Source organism: Mustela erminea, chromosome 1 (genome assembly GCF_009829155.1).
Source record: "Mustela erminea isolate mMusErm1 chromosome 1, mMusErm1.Pri, whole genome shotgun sequence".
Taxonomy (NCBI): Eukaryota; Metazoa; Chordata; class Mammalia; order Carnivora; family Mustelidae; genus Mustela; species Mustela erminea.
Genome location: NC_045614.1, coordinates 108,929,517 through 108,943,679, shown reverse-complemented (window position 1 = coordinate 108,943,679; position 14,163 = coordinate 108,929,517). Strand labels below are relative to the sequence as shown.

The window sequence follows — 14,163 nt, the reverse complement described above, 5'->3', positions numbered from 1 at the left end:
GAATTACCTGGGGAGTTTTTAAAGCTCTCCATGCCTGGGTCACACTCTCTATCAATTTAGCCAGAATGTTTGCGGATGGAGACAGATGTCAGTAGTCTGTAAAACTGCCCTGCTGATCACAATGTGGAGCCTGGGAATCCCATACGCTCATTTTTCCAGTAGTTGATGAGGTTCTGGTCATTCTCTCCTGTGACCACTAGATGCCGCTACTGCCCCGATTCTGGAGAAGTTTCCGAACCCTCTGAATTGGGAAGGAGCCAAGAGAATTTACTTTGTGTTAAGTTTATTCAATGGAAAATATCTTGGAAGAGAGTGTTGGGATACTGAGCAATGAAACGGACTCCATGTTTGCTGAATTGAACACTAGAGAGAGAAAAGAATGTGGTGATGTTCCAAGAGTTTGTCGTCTTCCCCATCTGCTCATTTGCCTATTCCCTGGTGCAGGAGCACAGTTGGGGGAGGGAGGTGCTGGTGTTTCCGAGTGGACAAGCACAAGGAAAGAAAGGAATCACAGTTGAGGAAGACTGTTCAGTGCCTCTTGAAGTTCTCAGAACTGAGTGTTCTGCCTGCCACCAGCCCCTCCAGTAAGGACCAGGACACTTGTCCCTTTGGGCACCTGGCTCTCATCTCCCCAGCAGGGAGTGAGCCTCTACAAGTCAGTCTTCCTTGATGCTCCTTACAAAATGTGCACTGCTGTCTTAGATCTACTTCCTTGCAGACCTCTCCAAGCCCCTCATGGTCAGGGACAGTGCTTGGTCACCATGGTACCCCCATGGCCTACTGAGCAGGGTTGCCCAGGCAAAGAGATCTTCCATAAACATCTGTGAAGTACGTAAAAGAATGCTTACAGAGTGTGACCTAAAATCTGTGTGAGTTAGATCGCATGGCAAAATGCATGAGACACAGGAATGAATTTTAAACAGTTTCTGACTAAATTGGATCCAATTTAGGTATCCAAAGAGAAAACTGGATCAAATGCTGTTTTAAAGACTAGATTTTCATAACTCATCAGTACCCGGGGCTGAAGGAGACAAAGACACCAGTTTAGCCCCTGCCGTGAGGTTTCAGTTTCAGTGTCAGTATCCCATGCCAAGCTGTTGCTGAGGCTTTGACTGGAGGGACGAGGAACTTGTTAATTCCAGGGCAGACAACTCCACCAAAGGGTAGCAACAATTTTTAAGTCATTTCTATGTTGAGCCGACATTTTCCTTCCACCCATTGGTCTTAACTCCTCCCTCTAAAGCCTCACAGAAAGAGACCATAAGCTCTGGTGGGGGGCATCCAGAAGGATGGGGTCCAGGTTAAGTGTCTACTTCCAGTATAATAAAAACTATATGTTAAATGCAATGTTTAAATTAACAATAGTAAATAAAAACAAACTTTTCAGGTTGACTCACCATCTCCTACATGTGTCTCATAAATTATTCAGTGCTCTTTTTATTTTTTATTTATTTTTGTAAAATATTTTATTATTTATTTATTTATTTATTTGATAGAGAGGGAGAGAGTCAGCACAAGCAGGGGGAGTGGCAGGCAAAGGGAGAGGGAGAAGCAGCCTCCTCACAAAGCAAGGAGCCCAATGTGGGACTCGATCACAGGATCCTGGGATCATGACCGGAGCAGAAGGCAGACACTTAACCGACTGAGCCACCCAGGAGCCCCTCAGTGCTCGTCTTAATGGTTTGTTGAGAAAATAGGTAAGTCTTCCTGGTGCCCAGCAGAAAGTGGTTCTTCTCTCTTGATGCCACAGTTTGGTAATAAGCTCAAGACTAACTAAGGACTGCCATCACTATTTCCTCAAACGTTTTCTTGTTAGAACCTCCCTGATCAAGAAATTACCTTCCCAGCCCCTCTTCTTTCTCTTAGACTCACACTACAACAACAGCTGTGTAATTGCTTCATCATAAAAAAATCTGTTCTTGCTTAGAAAACACAACCAGTTGTGGAAACCAGAAAGAAAGGACTCTATAATAGTTTGATTGATTTTATGATCTCTAAGATTCCTGAAGGGTTATGGAACAATTAATGGACTTTTCAGATAAATCAGTTCACAAAGCAGGTCTTTGGGACATCTGCTTGGCCTTCGGGGGGTGGGGGTTAGACACTCACCAATTCTCTGTAAAGTGGATCCAAGGTAAACCACAGAGCCACGGCACACCTCTGGCCCTTGGTGACTGCCTTCACTCCATGTGGGTTCTCTCCTCCGGAAGAGAAGCTGACCATACGGCCACACTTTGGTTTGATAGAGGCCTGAGGAAGAAGGTGAAAATGAGACTCTCCTTTCCATATCAGGAGCATCTCTACAACCCCTTTCTCCATCCTTCTATGGGATTATTTAGGTCAAGTTTTGAATCAAAGAATAATGGAATCCTGGGGCTGGAGTAGACATCGGTTGGTTCACTTTCCTCACCCGTGAAACCAAGGTATGCTCGGAATAAGGTGTGATTCAGACATTAAAGTGTTCAGGTAAAATGGCTGGCACAGTCAAGGGCACAAAGTCACTGCCCCACACAGGCAACCCTATGGCTGACAAACTCCATGGAGACAAAGGCTCCTTTTTATTTTATTTCTCGGCCTTTAGCTCTAGCTAATGGCCATATGCCAGAATCTGGCATATGGCAGCTGCCCATTTAATATCTGTGGAATGACAAAAACAAGTCAAGGAGTGCACAAGAATGCTGGTACCTTTTATTACTGATCTAGGTAGTGGCTCATGGGTGCACATTTTTCATGCCTCAGTTGTACGTGTCTGGTTTGTGAGCCTTTCATAACACGAAGATTTTTAAAAGTCAAGTCTAATGCCATATGATACTTTAGTTTCCACTATAGTATTCCTGTCCACTGGTCTCAGTGAATTCACTCTCCTCCTTGGAGGGACCTATTCCATGGCCTCCAGGCTCTGCAGTGATGAACACAGTCCTTCCAAGCTTGTGCTCAGGTGAAACTGCTCAGTAATGTTCAGGGGAAGAGGGCAGAGAGAGAAGAGGAGTGAGGGCAGTGACGGTGTCCGATCAAGTGAGCGGGTTCTTCAAACTGAGTGAACTGAGCAACAGAATATAAGGCGCCTGGCATCTGTATTTTAAGAAGTGTCTGATGTCATCCAAAATCTAAGAGAACTTATCAAACTCAAACCCAAAGAACAAAGAATCCAATCAAGAAATGGGCAGAACACATGAACAGACATTTCTGCAAAGAAGACATCCAGAGGGGCAACAGATACATAAAAAAGTGCTCCACATCACTCGGCATCAGGGAAATACAAATCAAAACCACACTGAGTTACCTCACACCAGTCAGAACAGCTAAAATTAACAAGTCAGGAAATGACAGATGTTGGCGAAGATGCAGAGAAAGGGGAACCCTCCTACACTGTTGGTGGGAATGCAAGCTGGTACAGTCACTCTGGAAAACAGCATGGAGGTTCCTCAACTATGACCCAGCAACTACACTACTAGGTACTTACCCCAAAGATGCAAATGTAGTGATCTGAAGGGGCATGTGCACCTGAATGTTTATAGTAGAAAAATGTCCGCAATAGCCAAACTATGGGAAGAGCCCAGATGTCCATCAAGAGATGAACGGATAAAGAAGATGTGGTGTGTGTATATATATATACACACACACATATACACAATGGAATATTATGCAGCCATCAACAATGAAATCCTGCCATTTGCAATGACATGGATGGAACTAGAGGGTAGAGGGACAATTATATAATCTCACTGATTTGAGAATTTTGGGAAATAAGATAGAAAATCATAGGCGAAGGGAGGGAAAAATGAAACAAGATAAAACTGGAGAAGGAGACAAACCATAAGAGACTCTTGGTCTCAGGAAACAAACTGAGGGTTGCTGGAGGGGAGGAAGCTGGAGGAATGGTATGGCTGGGTGATGGACACTGGAGAAAGTATGTGCTATGGAGAGTGCTGTGAACTGTGTAAGACTGATGAATCACAGACCTGTATCTCTGAAGCAAATAATACATTATAAGTTAATTTAAAAAAAATTTTTTTATATGATAGACAGAGATCACAAGTAGGCAGAGAGGCAGGCAGAGAAAGAGGAAGGGAAGCCGGCTCCCTGCTGAGCAGAGAGCCGGATGTGGGGCTCGATCCCAGGGACCTGGGATCATGACCTGAGTCGAAGGCAGAGGCTTCAACCCACTGAGACACCCAGGCGCCCCTATAAGTTAATTTTTAAAAAGGCTTAAAAAAAAAAAAAGCATTGAATGTCAGTAGAATTCAGTTTTCTGAGAAACACAGAAATAGTACTCATTCCATAGCAGAGCTTAGAAAAGTAGAGTAAAAGAAAAAAAAAAAAATCCTACCATTTGATGACATGGGCCCATTTTAAGGAGTTATTTTCTGCATTGACTTGGATTGATACCTGCCCATTAGAAGAACTTTTGGTTTCCTTCACCATAAAAGGGGATGGCTATGTGTTTTCACTGCTGGCTTCAAAGAGAAATATTTAGAAATTTCCTGAGGTCCTTGGATGCTATCTAACATAGGTACCCCTAGACTGTAAGATACACATGGGAGGTCAGAGGGAGGTGGAGAAGGCAAGAAGTCTGAAACCTGTGTGTGTGTGTGTGTGTGTGTGTGTGTGTGTGTGAGAGAGAGAGAGAGAGAGAGAGAGAGAGAGAGAGATGAGCAGAGAAAAGCAGTCAGCTTCCGGTTACTCTTCTATTCACAATAATTGAGAAATGATTTGTCTTTGCTGAAGAGAGTTGATTTACTTATGCTGCTTTGTCAAGATGACTTTTCGGATGCAAATCTGGAGTTCACTACTTACGGGTGCCTTTGGTATCAATCTGATTTCATTTCCCTGGAGAAGGAATTTGTTTTACGTTTCCAAGTAGAAACAACAGAAATAATGATACTTGAAACACATGAAATAGGATAGGAAAGCCTTCCCACATACACAGCTTTAAGATCTAGTTTCCGGTTTTCTGGGCGGCTCATTCCTGAGTGCTGGTCTGGGCCCTCTCTACCACATGTGGGCGCCATTGCTTCTATGTGACCATCAAGGGGCAACAGTAACATTTTACAGTATTAAAGATAGGATGTGGGGACTTGATGCCTTATCTCTGATGGAACAGGAGGAATTGAAAGAAGTTTTTACACAGAAGAACTTGGGAAAGTTTAGGAGAAGAGACCATCAGCTGCTGAAGTATTTGAAATCGATTAGAGGTAAATAAGTTCACAAAAGTCTCCGTGACCGATCTTATCAAATGGAGAGGGTCACCTGTTACACATTAGCCACGGAAAGGAATAAACAAGCTTCATTTATGACGTGACTTTTACAGGAAAATATGTCCTGAAGTTTAGATGATTGTAAACATACTTTTGGAACACAGTTTATATTGAATTTAATTTTTCGTGATGCAAATAGAACTTATTAAATCTCACCTCTCCCAAATTTGCACAGAGGAAACCCAAATCCCCAAATACTTATGTTTCACAAATATGCTGGCATTGAAAATGATCTACATATCTTCCAAGTATGATAAAGGAACATTCCTTTGCTTTCCATCTAACTGATGGTTCAAAGTCAGAGAAGCCTTTGTGCTGTATTCGTCTTGAATGAATGTAAATCTTTAGCCACCATTCAGTGAATTGTGTAATTCCCAGATTTTTCCAAAGTAAAGAACTTAGAAGACTATATTCCTTGCGTAGCTCCAAGTTGGGACATTTCTCTGCTTCATTTGTCCCTTGTGTCAAAGAAAGGAAAGCTGAAAAGTAAAGCTAATCATTTCTCTTTGTCATTAGGACTGATTACCTAAGAATTTTTATTATTTACAAAATGGTCTAAAAACTCCACCATATGAATGAATCTGAAATAGAGCTAAATTGGGAAAAATGAATCTTTCAACTTGGGGCTTTTCAATCAAAACACTGTTTAAATCAATTTTTCTTTTACTTTTTTAGGGGTGGTGGGGGTGAGATTCAGTACGTTTTAAAATACTTACACCTTTCTCTTGAAAGTATAGATATGTAGAAGATCAGGATTATATGCTTTCATATCTTTAAACAGCAGAATTACAGTTAATTTGCATTCAACAATTAATGAATTATTGGTTCTCACATGGTATCCCAAGCATCACTTGCTTTCAAACATTGGGCATTTCCAAATATGGCCACTAGATGGTGTAGAAGCAAATAAATCTTTCAACCTGTGATTTTTTTTTTTTTTCCCCCCTTCTAACTGTGTGAGCTGCAAGCATTTTAAAATCTGTTATAGTGTTGGAAGAGCTCAGAAATCAAACGCTTTCTCCAAAGAGACTTTTTTTTAAATGGTAATTTTGTGTTGGGATTAGAAGCAACCCAGATCATCAATCCTGATTTAATTTTCCAGATCATGAAGCATTAAAATAACGGTTGATACTTAAGCTTTCACAACAAACCAAGAGGCATCATAACTTTTTAGATACATATTATTGCAAGAATGGTATGAAATATTTTTCTTAATTATTCCAATGTTTCTGGACAATTTTAACCAGAATCTCTACAGAGTTCTCTTTCAAAGCCAGTAGTACAGAATTTTTTATGTCATCTGCTTATATCCCAGTGGTATGCCATGAATGATAGATGCGTATTTCACTATTAAGAAAAGGACACAAAATAGGAGAGGGAAAACATAATACTCAGTTTTGCTGTGAAAATAGTATGTATAACCCCAAATCTTTAAGGTTTATCAGATACATGCTTCAACTATTTAGATTCTCTATGGTTGGGGCGCCTGGGTGGCTCAGTGGGTTAAGCCGCTGTCTTCAGCTCAGGTCATGATCTCAGGGTCCTGGGATCGAGTCCCACATCAGGCTTTCTGCTCAGCGGGGGGCCTGCTTCCCTTCCTCTCTCTCTGTGATCTCTTCCCTTCCTCTCTCCTACTGTGATCTCTCTCTGTCAAATAAATAAATAAAATCTTAAAAAAAAATAGATTCTCTATGGAGGAAAGATGTACCTCATAATCCATTTATATTTCAGTTATATCCTCAATTGGAAAAGGTGTTTTCCCTACCCTGTTGTATTCTCTTTGACTTAAAGTCTAAAGGATGCTGGCTATATGGTCTATAACTCAGTAGACTGGTTTTCCAAAGACATTGGTTTACCTAGTTGAAATTAACTGTTGATTTTTTACTTATGGAGTTGTGTTTAGAATCTCATCTTTAGTGTGTGTATGTGTGTGTGTGTGTGTGTATGTGTGTGTGTAATGTGTATAAATCAATTTTCAGGTACAGGTTTACTTACAGTCACAAGCATATATATACATACACAGTAATTTCGATAACTAGTGGTCTAGAGTGCAATGCTCAATCCAAGCATGGAGAACACCAGATTGTTCAAAAGCTATCCCACTGAATCCATTTGTCTAGTCCTAGGCATGGGTAACTTAGAAATAGGTGTTCTTGTGTTTCCGTCAGACTACCTGACAAAGAATGAGAAGACCCAAGTTCTGATTTCAAGTCTAACACTAACTGGCCATGTAATCATAAGCAAATCCTTCATGTACCTATTCTTTAAATTACCTGTCTGTAAAATGGACTGGAAGGTTTCACTGATGAATCCACCCCTAACATTTTATGATGTATACGTTTGCTGGCCAGCTGTGCACCTCTTGAATTCTCAAGCTCAGATATTTGAAGTCCAACAGTCTGAATCCTCAGAAAAATAGCAAGATTGATATGAAGAAATGCAACAAAATTTTGCCTGTATAGTTTTACTTACCGTCACAGTCTTGGCATCCATCTCAGTGAAAATGAATTCTCCTCCTTCAAAGTCATCATTCATATACAGGAGAGCACTATAAGAAAAAAGAGAAAACCATTTGTACGATTATGTGCTCACAACAGCTTCATCAGAACATACTGGAGATGTAATAAACTGACCAACCTGATTGGTCAAGTTTCCTTTGAACTGGACATTGAAATAACCAACCCTCCCAACCCTAAAGAGTAAGATCAGATATAGTTCAGGTCATACCCCTGAATATTTACTTGTTTTACTTATGCTAACATTTTAATTGTATTTCCAATTTCATGTCCCATTTCACTTTTCCCCAAGAAAACCTAACTGTATTTAATCTACTCCTTTGAACTTGCCCATGCTACTTATAATTCTCTTCTTCCCTCTTAGGCTTGTAACTCTAAAGGATGTATCCCTCCCCACCTCCGTAGCTAAAAAGCTCCAAGAGCTGTAGTCTTGCCTTGCAGCTATGGGGTGTTCAATAAATGTTTTTGTGTGGCACAGTCTATGACAGTAATTAACCACAATTAAATACATGTTGACTTCTCTTTAGACACTAGAACATCATCCAATCTTTCCTCAGAGTTTCCAGTTTCTTATTTCTAGAAGGCAGACATAGCTGAGTGATATTGTAAGACCCCTATGCGCCCTGGGGCAGCAGACCCTTGGGTTCTCAGACCGAGATATATGTCCCACAAGGGATACATTTCAGTGAAAGCCAAATGATCAAATAAGAAAACTCTACTTTTTAATATGAAAACAAAATGGGCATTTTGTGGATTAAGGTATAACAAAACGTGCTTGGATTTTTAAGGTAAAAATCTGAGATGATCAAGTCCCTTCCTGGTTGTGGCTTCAGGAAGATTATTTGAGAATCTCTGCTTCATTGAGATGAATCTGATGACAAGCCAAACAGAGGAGTTTTTTAGTTTCCATGGAGAGTTGGTAACTGTTGAGCAAAATCTTCATCAGTGAAGGTGGTGATGCTTGTACCTATAGTCCCGGAACGTGTACGCAGGAGGCTCCTTCCAGCATTCATTGGCCTCAGGATCCAACAGGCAGTTGTCAGCGTGGATGGGGTGACTGAGGTCCGTTCTTCTCTCCTGCTGACCTGCCAGAAAAGGGAACAGGTGAGATGACAGGCGAGCAGGACCCTCCACCAGCAAGCTGACAACCTGTCTTCTCCCATCACTAGTGCCCTTTGAGAATTTAAGGAGACACAAGAGAGACCCACAGAGATGAACGAACCGACTAAGCTGTCAAGAGACAGGTCCTGCTTGGGTGCGAACTTGTAAAACTGCGGACAAATCACGCCTCCCTGTTCTCCTGTGAAAGTTTCTTGATATGAAGCTACAAAATAAAAATCCCATGCATTCCATGGGTCAGACTTCATGCAGCAAAGACGAAGGAGAGGGGTGAAATGAAAATGCAAAAAGAAAAGATTGATTCAGCTGAAAGTTCACATGTCCAAGTCTCCTCCCATGACATTCTTCCTCCCCTCCCACTCAGCAGGGGGTGGAAGAGAAGATCTAGAAGAGAAATCATGACAACCACAAGTGAGGCAGTCTCTGCCTTTTTAAGAACATTTCTTTGAAAAATGCCTTCATCATCTATGCAACCGCTTAGCGCTTCAGGGTGTGATGGGGGACTGTAATTTCCAGGTTCCTGGTTCCCTGCAAAGTGAAACCTAAAACAGGACAGTCCTTCTCTGTGTGCCTTTAAGCAAGGAGGGGAAATGGCTCTGAAAGGAAAGACAGGCAAAGCGATGGCCTTCTGGAATTTGGGGGGTCAAACAAGGAGAAACAGAGGGAAGGGGGAACAAAGAGGGAACAAGCTGCTTCTGTTTGGGGAATTTACAACTTTGCTAAACCATGAGTGTAACATGTAATAGAACTTTGTTTTACATTGTTTCCATTCTCATTTCACCATGGGTAGAAGGGAAAAAGTTCAGACTCTGGAATCTTACCAGATAGGGCTGTTCGGCAGACCATGTGTGTATAGGAAAAATACAGGGTTGAGTTCAGCATGAAATAGGATTCTACAATCTTTCGAGCCTTCTCGCTGATGTCATAAAACAGACGGGCACTCTTCAGGGGGACTCGGCCTTCGTAACCAAACTGAAGACAAAGAAGAGCATGAGATTGCGCTGGGGTGACCGGAAGGCGGGGGAAAAACAGGTACTAGGTTCCAGTAAGGCAGTGTAAAGAGGATCACATTTGCACTGACCAGTGGAAATACAGCCTCATGCTCTTGGATTTGGGTTAGGAAAATGAGCCACTGAAATTCATCCTTCCTCATCACAGTGGGAACACTGAAACCTAATCTCTTCCTCTTGTCTCTTCTCAGAGAACACTCCTTTCTCCCCAACAACACTTGGTGTGGGGCAGAATCCTCATGGGGTTCAGTACATTCTTGCCATTGCCCCAGGATCTCCTTGAGGATGGGGAGGAGAGGGGCTGTATATTATTTGTCAGATATGAATTTAGGATCTACAGTGTTTGATAAGTTGATGACCCAATGAAGGGAACCAAGGAGTGATTTAAAACCATGGAGATATCAATTCATGCTTTCTCCCTTCACTTTTCCTGACAGGTCTACCGTCTCGACTCTCCTGTTTCCTGTGTCTACATGCACAGAAGGTATTTGTGGACTCTTGGGAACCCAAACCCAAGCTATGACTTTACTTTGAGTGCTTTCAGGACAGTTGCACCTTCAAACTTCTCATTGGGTGTATGGGGTGAAGTTTTCCCTCTGTATCCATCACCAACAAGCATGATTCCCTGGAAGCAAAATACAAGAAGATGCTTTCTTAATGACAGTGATGACTTCATCAGCTCTCTCTTTTTGCCCTGACTGCCAGGAAACTAAGGACCACAGTCAATGCTCAGACCCAATCTTATTTTGTACCTGGATCCTGATATCATTAATTCTTCCCATCCAAAGAGGTATCTTCACTTTCCATGTTCATCATGAAATACTAGATTTGTAGAAACACATAGGCTCTCAATGATCAATATATGGGTTAATTATTGATTAAAATGTAGAGATTTCCCAGTGACTTTATATGGTAGCAGAACACATACTGAATGGCTATTGTCCTGGGTATAAAGTCACTAACTATTCCAGATCCATGAGTTGTGTCCAGATCTGGACAAAATTCAAATCCTCCCAATGCAGGCTATGGAAATGCCCCCACCACTGATGTCCTTGTCTTCAAGAAAGTGACATTTCAGGCCTGGTTTCCTAACTCCAAGTGAGACCAGGACCCGAGAGCTCCAGGGCTCCCAGCAGGTCAGCACCATCAGGCTCCCCTCCCACACGGGTCCTCACACTGGCCACGCTGTGGAGCTCCCGGCACTGTTCCTCTGACAGGACGTTATCCAGGAGAACCCGCTGAGTCCCGTTCAACTGTTCCGAGTTATAGACAAACGTGATGTTCTCATAGAGCAGAGGGCCACCTGAAGAGACAGAACATACAGTCTTCTCTGTTACCTCTGTTCCCAAGGTGGGGGAAGCACAGAACACCCATCAGTTTTCAATGTGAAATTCATGAGAATCAGTTTGCTCATGAATACTTAAGAATGAGGTGAGCCAAGAAAGACTATGGACTCTGAAAAACAATCTGAGGGTTTTGAAGGGGCGGGGGGTGGGAGGTTGGGGGAACCAACCAACCAACCTTGGTGGGAGGTTGGGGTATTAGAGGAGGCACGGATTGCATGGAGCACTGGGTGTGGTGCAAAAAACAATGAATACTGTTACTCTGAAAAGAAATTAAAAAAAAAAGGGGTGCCTGGGTGGCTCAGTGGGTTAAGGCCTCTGCCTTCGGCTCAGGTCATGATCCCAGGGTCCTGGGATCGAGCCCCACATCAGGCTCTCTGCTCCGTGGGGAGCCTGCTTCCTCCTCTATCTCTGCCTGCCTCTCTGCCTACTTGTGATTTCTCTCTCTCTGCCAAATAAATAAAATATTTTTAAGAAAAGAAATAAAAAATTAAAAAGAAAACACTGAAGAACTATGTCAACAAAAGAAAAATTTAAGTTTGTATTTTCATATCAGTTTTTCTACCCAAAAATAATGTACACTTTTCCACATATTTAATTCTAATTCAGTGAGATTGTGAAATTTACTTATTAAATTTATGATTTACCTTTCATTGCCAAGAAAGAAAAAAAAAAGAATGCAAAGACATGTTGGAATCTTGCTATGTACACTATGGATTCAGGAAAAAGACAGATGTCTGACAACCAGATTTCTCCATAATATCACAATAATGGTGTCACATTTGTACAGTATTGTGGGTTTACTACACTATCTTTTCATTTGATTCCAGCAATGATCCTGCAAAGCAGACTAGGAATCTCACAGGATGACGTTCAGAGAACTTCTAGAATTTTCTTCGTAACTGCACACATCTGTCCCCACAACACTTGGCTCCTCACTCTGTTACAACATCACATTACTTGATCACATGTTTGTGCCCCCATACGTGACATATATACCGCAGTCTCGCTGGTATGGAGAGAAATATCTTCACTCAAAAACTCAGCTGGTAAATGCACCATCAGGACAGCCACACCCAAGCCAGCCAACTCCTTCCTAGTCTCCTTCCTGCCACCTAACTGACTCTAAATGGTCTTGTTTGTAGAATATTTTTTTCTTTTTTTCTGTTCTCTGGGCAAATCTTTGTATTACTTTCTTTGCATGTGAAGGTTTCCTATAGGCCCTGGCTCTCTCCCTAGATAGGGCCCACAACTTCATGAAATTAGCCCATGTGGGCTTTTCAGAAGGAGATGATTTGGGGTCATGCTTTAGGTGGTTAATGACCAAAATCTAGACCTGATCAGGCTCTTTCCTCACAGAGAACAGAACCGAAGGATGAAGCTTCTGTTGGCAAGGAAATCTTCAGCTGTAACGCAGTGCAAGCAGCTTGAGCTAAAAAACTGAACAGAAAAGGAAAAAAAAATGTTCTGGTCTTTATAAACTCCTAAGGGACCTGACATGTGCCTGTCAATAACCACAGTCCACCTGGGAGGGAGGCACGGGAAGGGCTCAGCTGCTCCCTTCTTCTCCCGCAATGGTCCCCAACACATGGGCCTACAGCACATCAGGTGAAGAAGGAAGAAACCAATGGAAATGGATCTCCCCTCTAGTCCTTTAAAATTAATTGGTGAAACTGGGGAACAGCATCACGTTTATCAATATTCTACTTATGATGAAAGATTCATTACAGACCACAATTAGTGGAGTATTAAGATAAAAAGACAGTGTTTCCCAGTCTTTAATAATATATGGTTATCTGTTAAAGGAAAAGTTCCCTAAGGAGAGGCAGTGCTGACACATTATTTTATCGCAATTTTGCTTCCATACTTACAATTATAAAACTGTAAGTGCTGTATCTATTTATCTTTAGAGTTTCATATAACTGTAATACCAAAAGCAATTCACAAGATTAAATAAAAGCAAGACCATAAAACTAACTAAATTCAAGTTAACAACATTAATGAAATGGTTAATGTTATTTTGCAGGAACCAAAAAGCTACATTCCATAGGAATGTTCTACTCACTGATCTGGCCCAGATTCTTTGGAGCCAGCATCCTTTATAGTATTTCTGATGTGTAATGACTCATTGCACTGCAACTTTTCTCGATTGCAATTACTATGAAGTTGTAGTGTACCATGATAAATTTGGGCCTTCGTCTGCTCCTGATACATTATTTATACGTTTGTTGGGCTTCATATTTTGTTAGTGTTCAGTCACCGAAGTATCACCAACAGGTGCCAGTGGGTTAGTAGGCTCACCCTCCGCAGTGTGAAGTCTCATGGTGGGACTGGGCTATCAGGTGGTTATTTACATGACCCGCTAGTTGCCCTTATTAATTTTTTTAGATTGTCATAAAAAAATCTATAAATACAGAATTTCTCAGATTCCAGGAATATGATCACAAGGTATAGTTTCAGTACCAATCTTCTGGATGAAGAGAAAAAAATATATATACACATACATACACAATTCAATGTTTCTCAGCCTTTGTTCTGCAGAAAGCTTTTGATGAAAAAAGGAGTTTCTTGATCAAATATGTTTGGGAAGTACTAGGTTACATAAAATTTAAGAGGACTTCTTAGAACTTTTAATATGGAAATAGGCATGAATGTCTGGATATCAAGATAGCATGAAGCAGTTCTCTCCCTTCATTGAGCACAAAAACCAACCTTCCTTCCTCCCTTCCTTCTTCTCTCCTTCCTCCTTCCTCCCTCCGCAGAGAAACTGTAAGACGGCCCCCTGATGATCACTGCCTCCTGGGATTCATGGGCTTGTGTAATCTGCTTTCCTCGAGTATGCGTGGGGACTGGAACACACTTCCAACAACAGAGTATGGCAAAGGTGATGGGGCATCCCTTCTGTGACTGTATTACA

At 41.6% G+C, this 14,163-nt stretch overlaps 1 protein-coding gene across 1 annotated transcript in view; it reads right to left on the bottom strand.

Annotated features, from left to right (window-relative positions):
• P3H2 (prolyl 3-hydroxylase 2) overlaps positions 1-14,163 on the bottom strand; it is a 150,327-nt gene that overhangs the window by 2,071 nt on the left and 134,093 nt on the right. Inside the window, 6 exon segments of the mRNA XM_032337934.1 lie at positions 2,110-2,250; positions 7,731-7,806; positions 8,742-8,859; positions 9,715-9,865; positions 10,433-10,528; positions 11,079-11,206. Coding sequence (XP_032193825.1) covers positions 2,110-2,250; positions 7,731-7,806; positions 8,742-8,859; positions 9,715-9,865; positions 10,433-10,528; positions 11,079-11,206 — 710 coding nt within the window.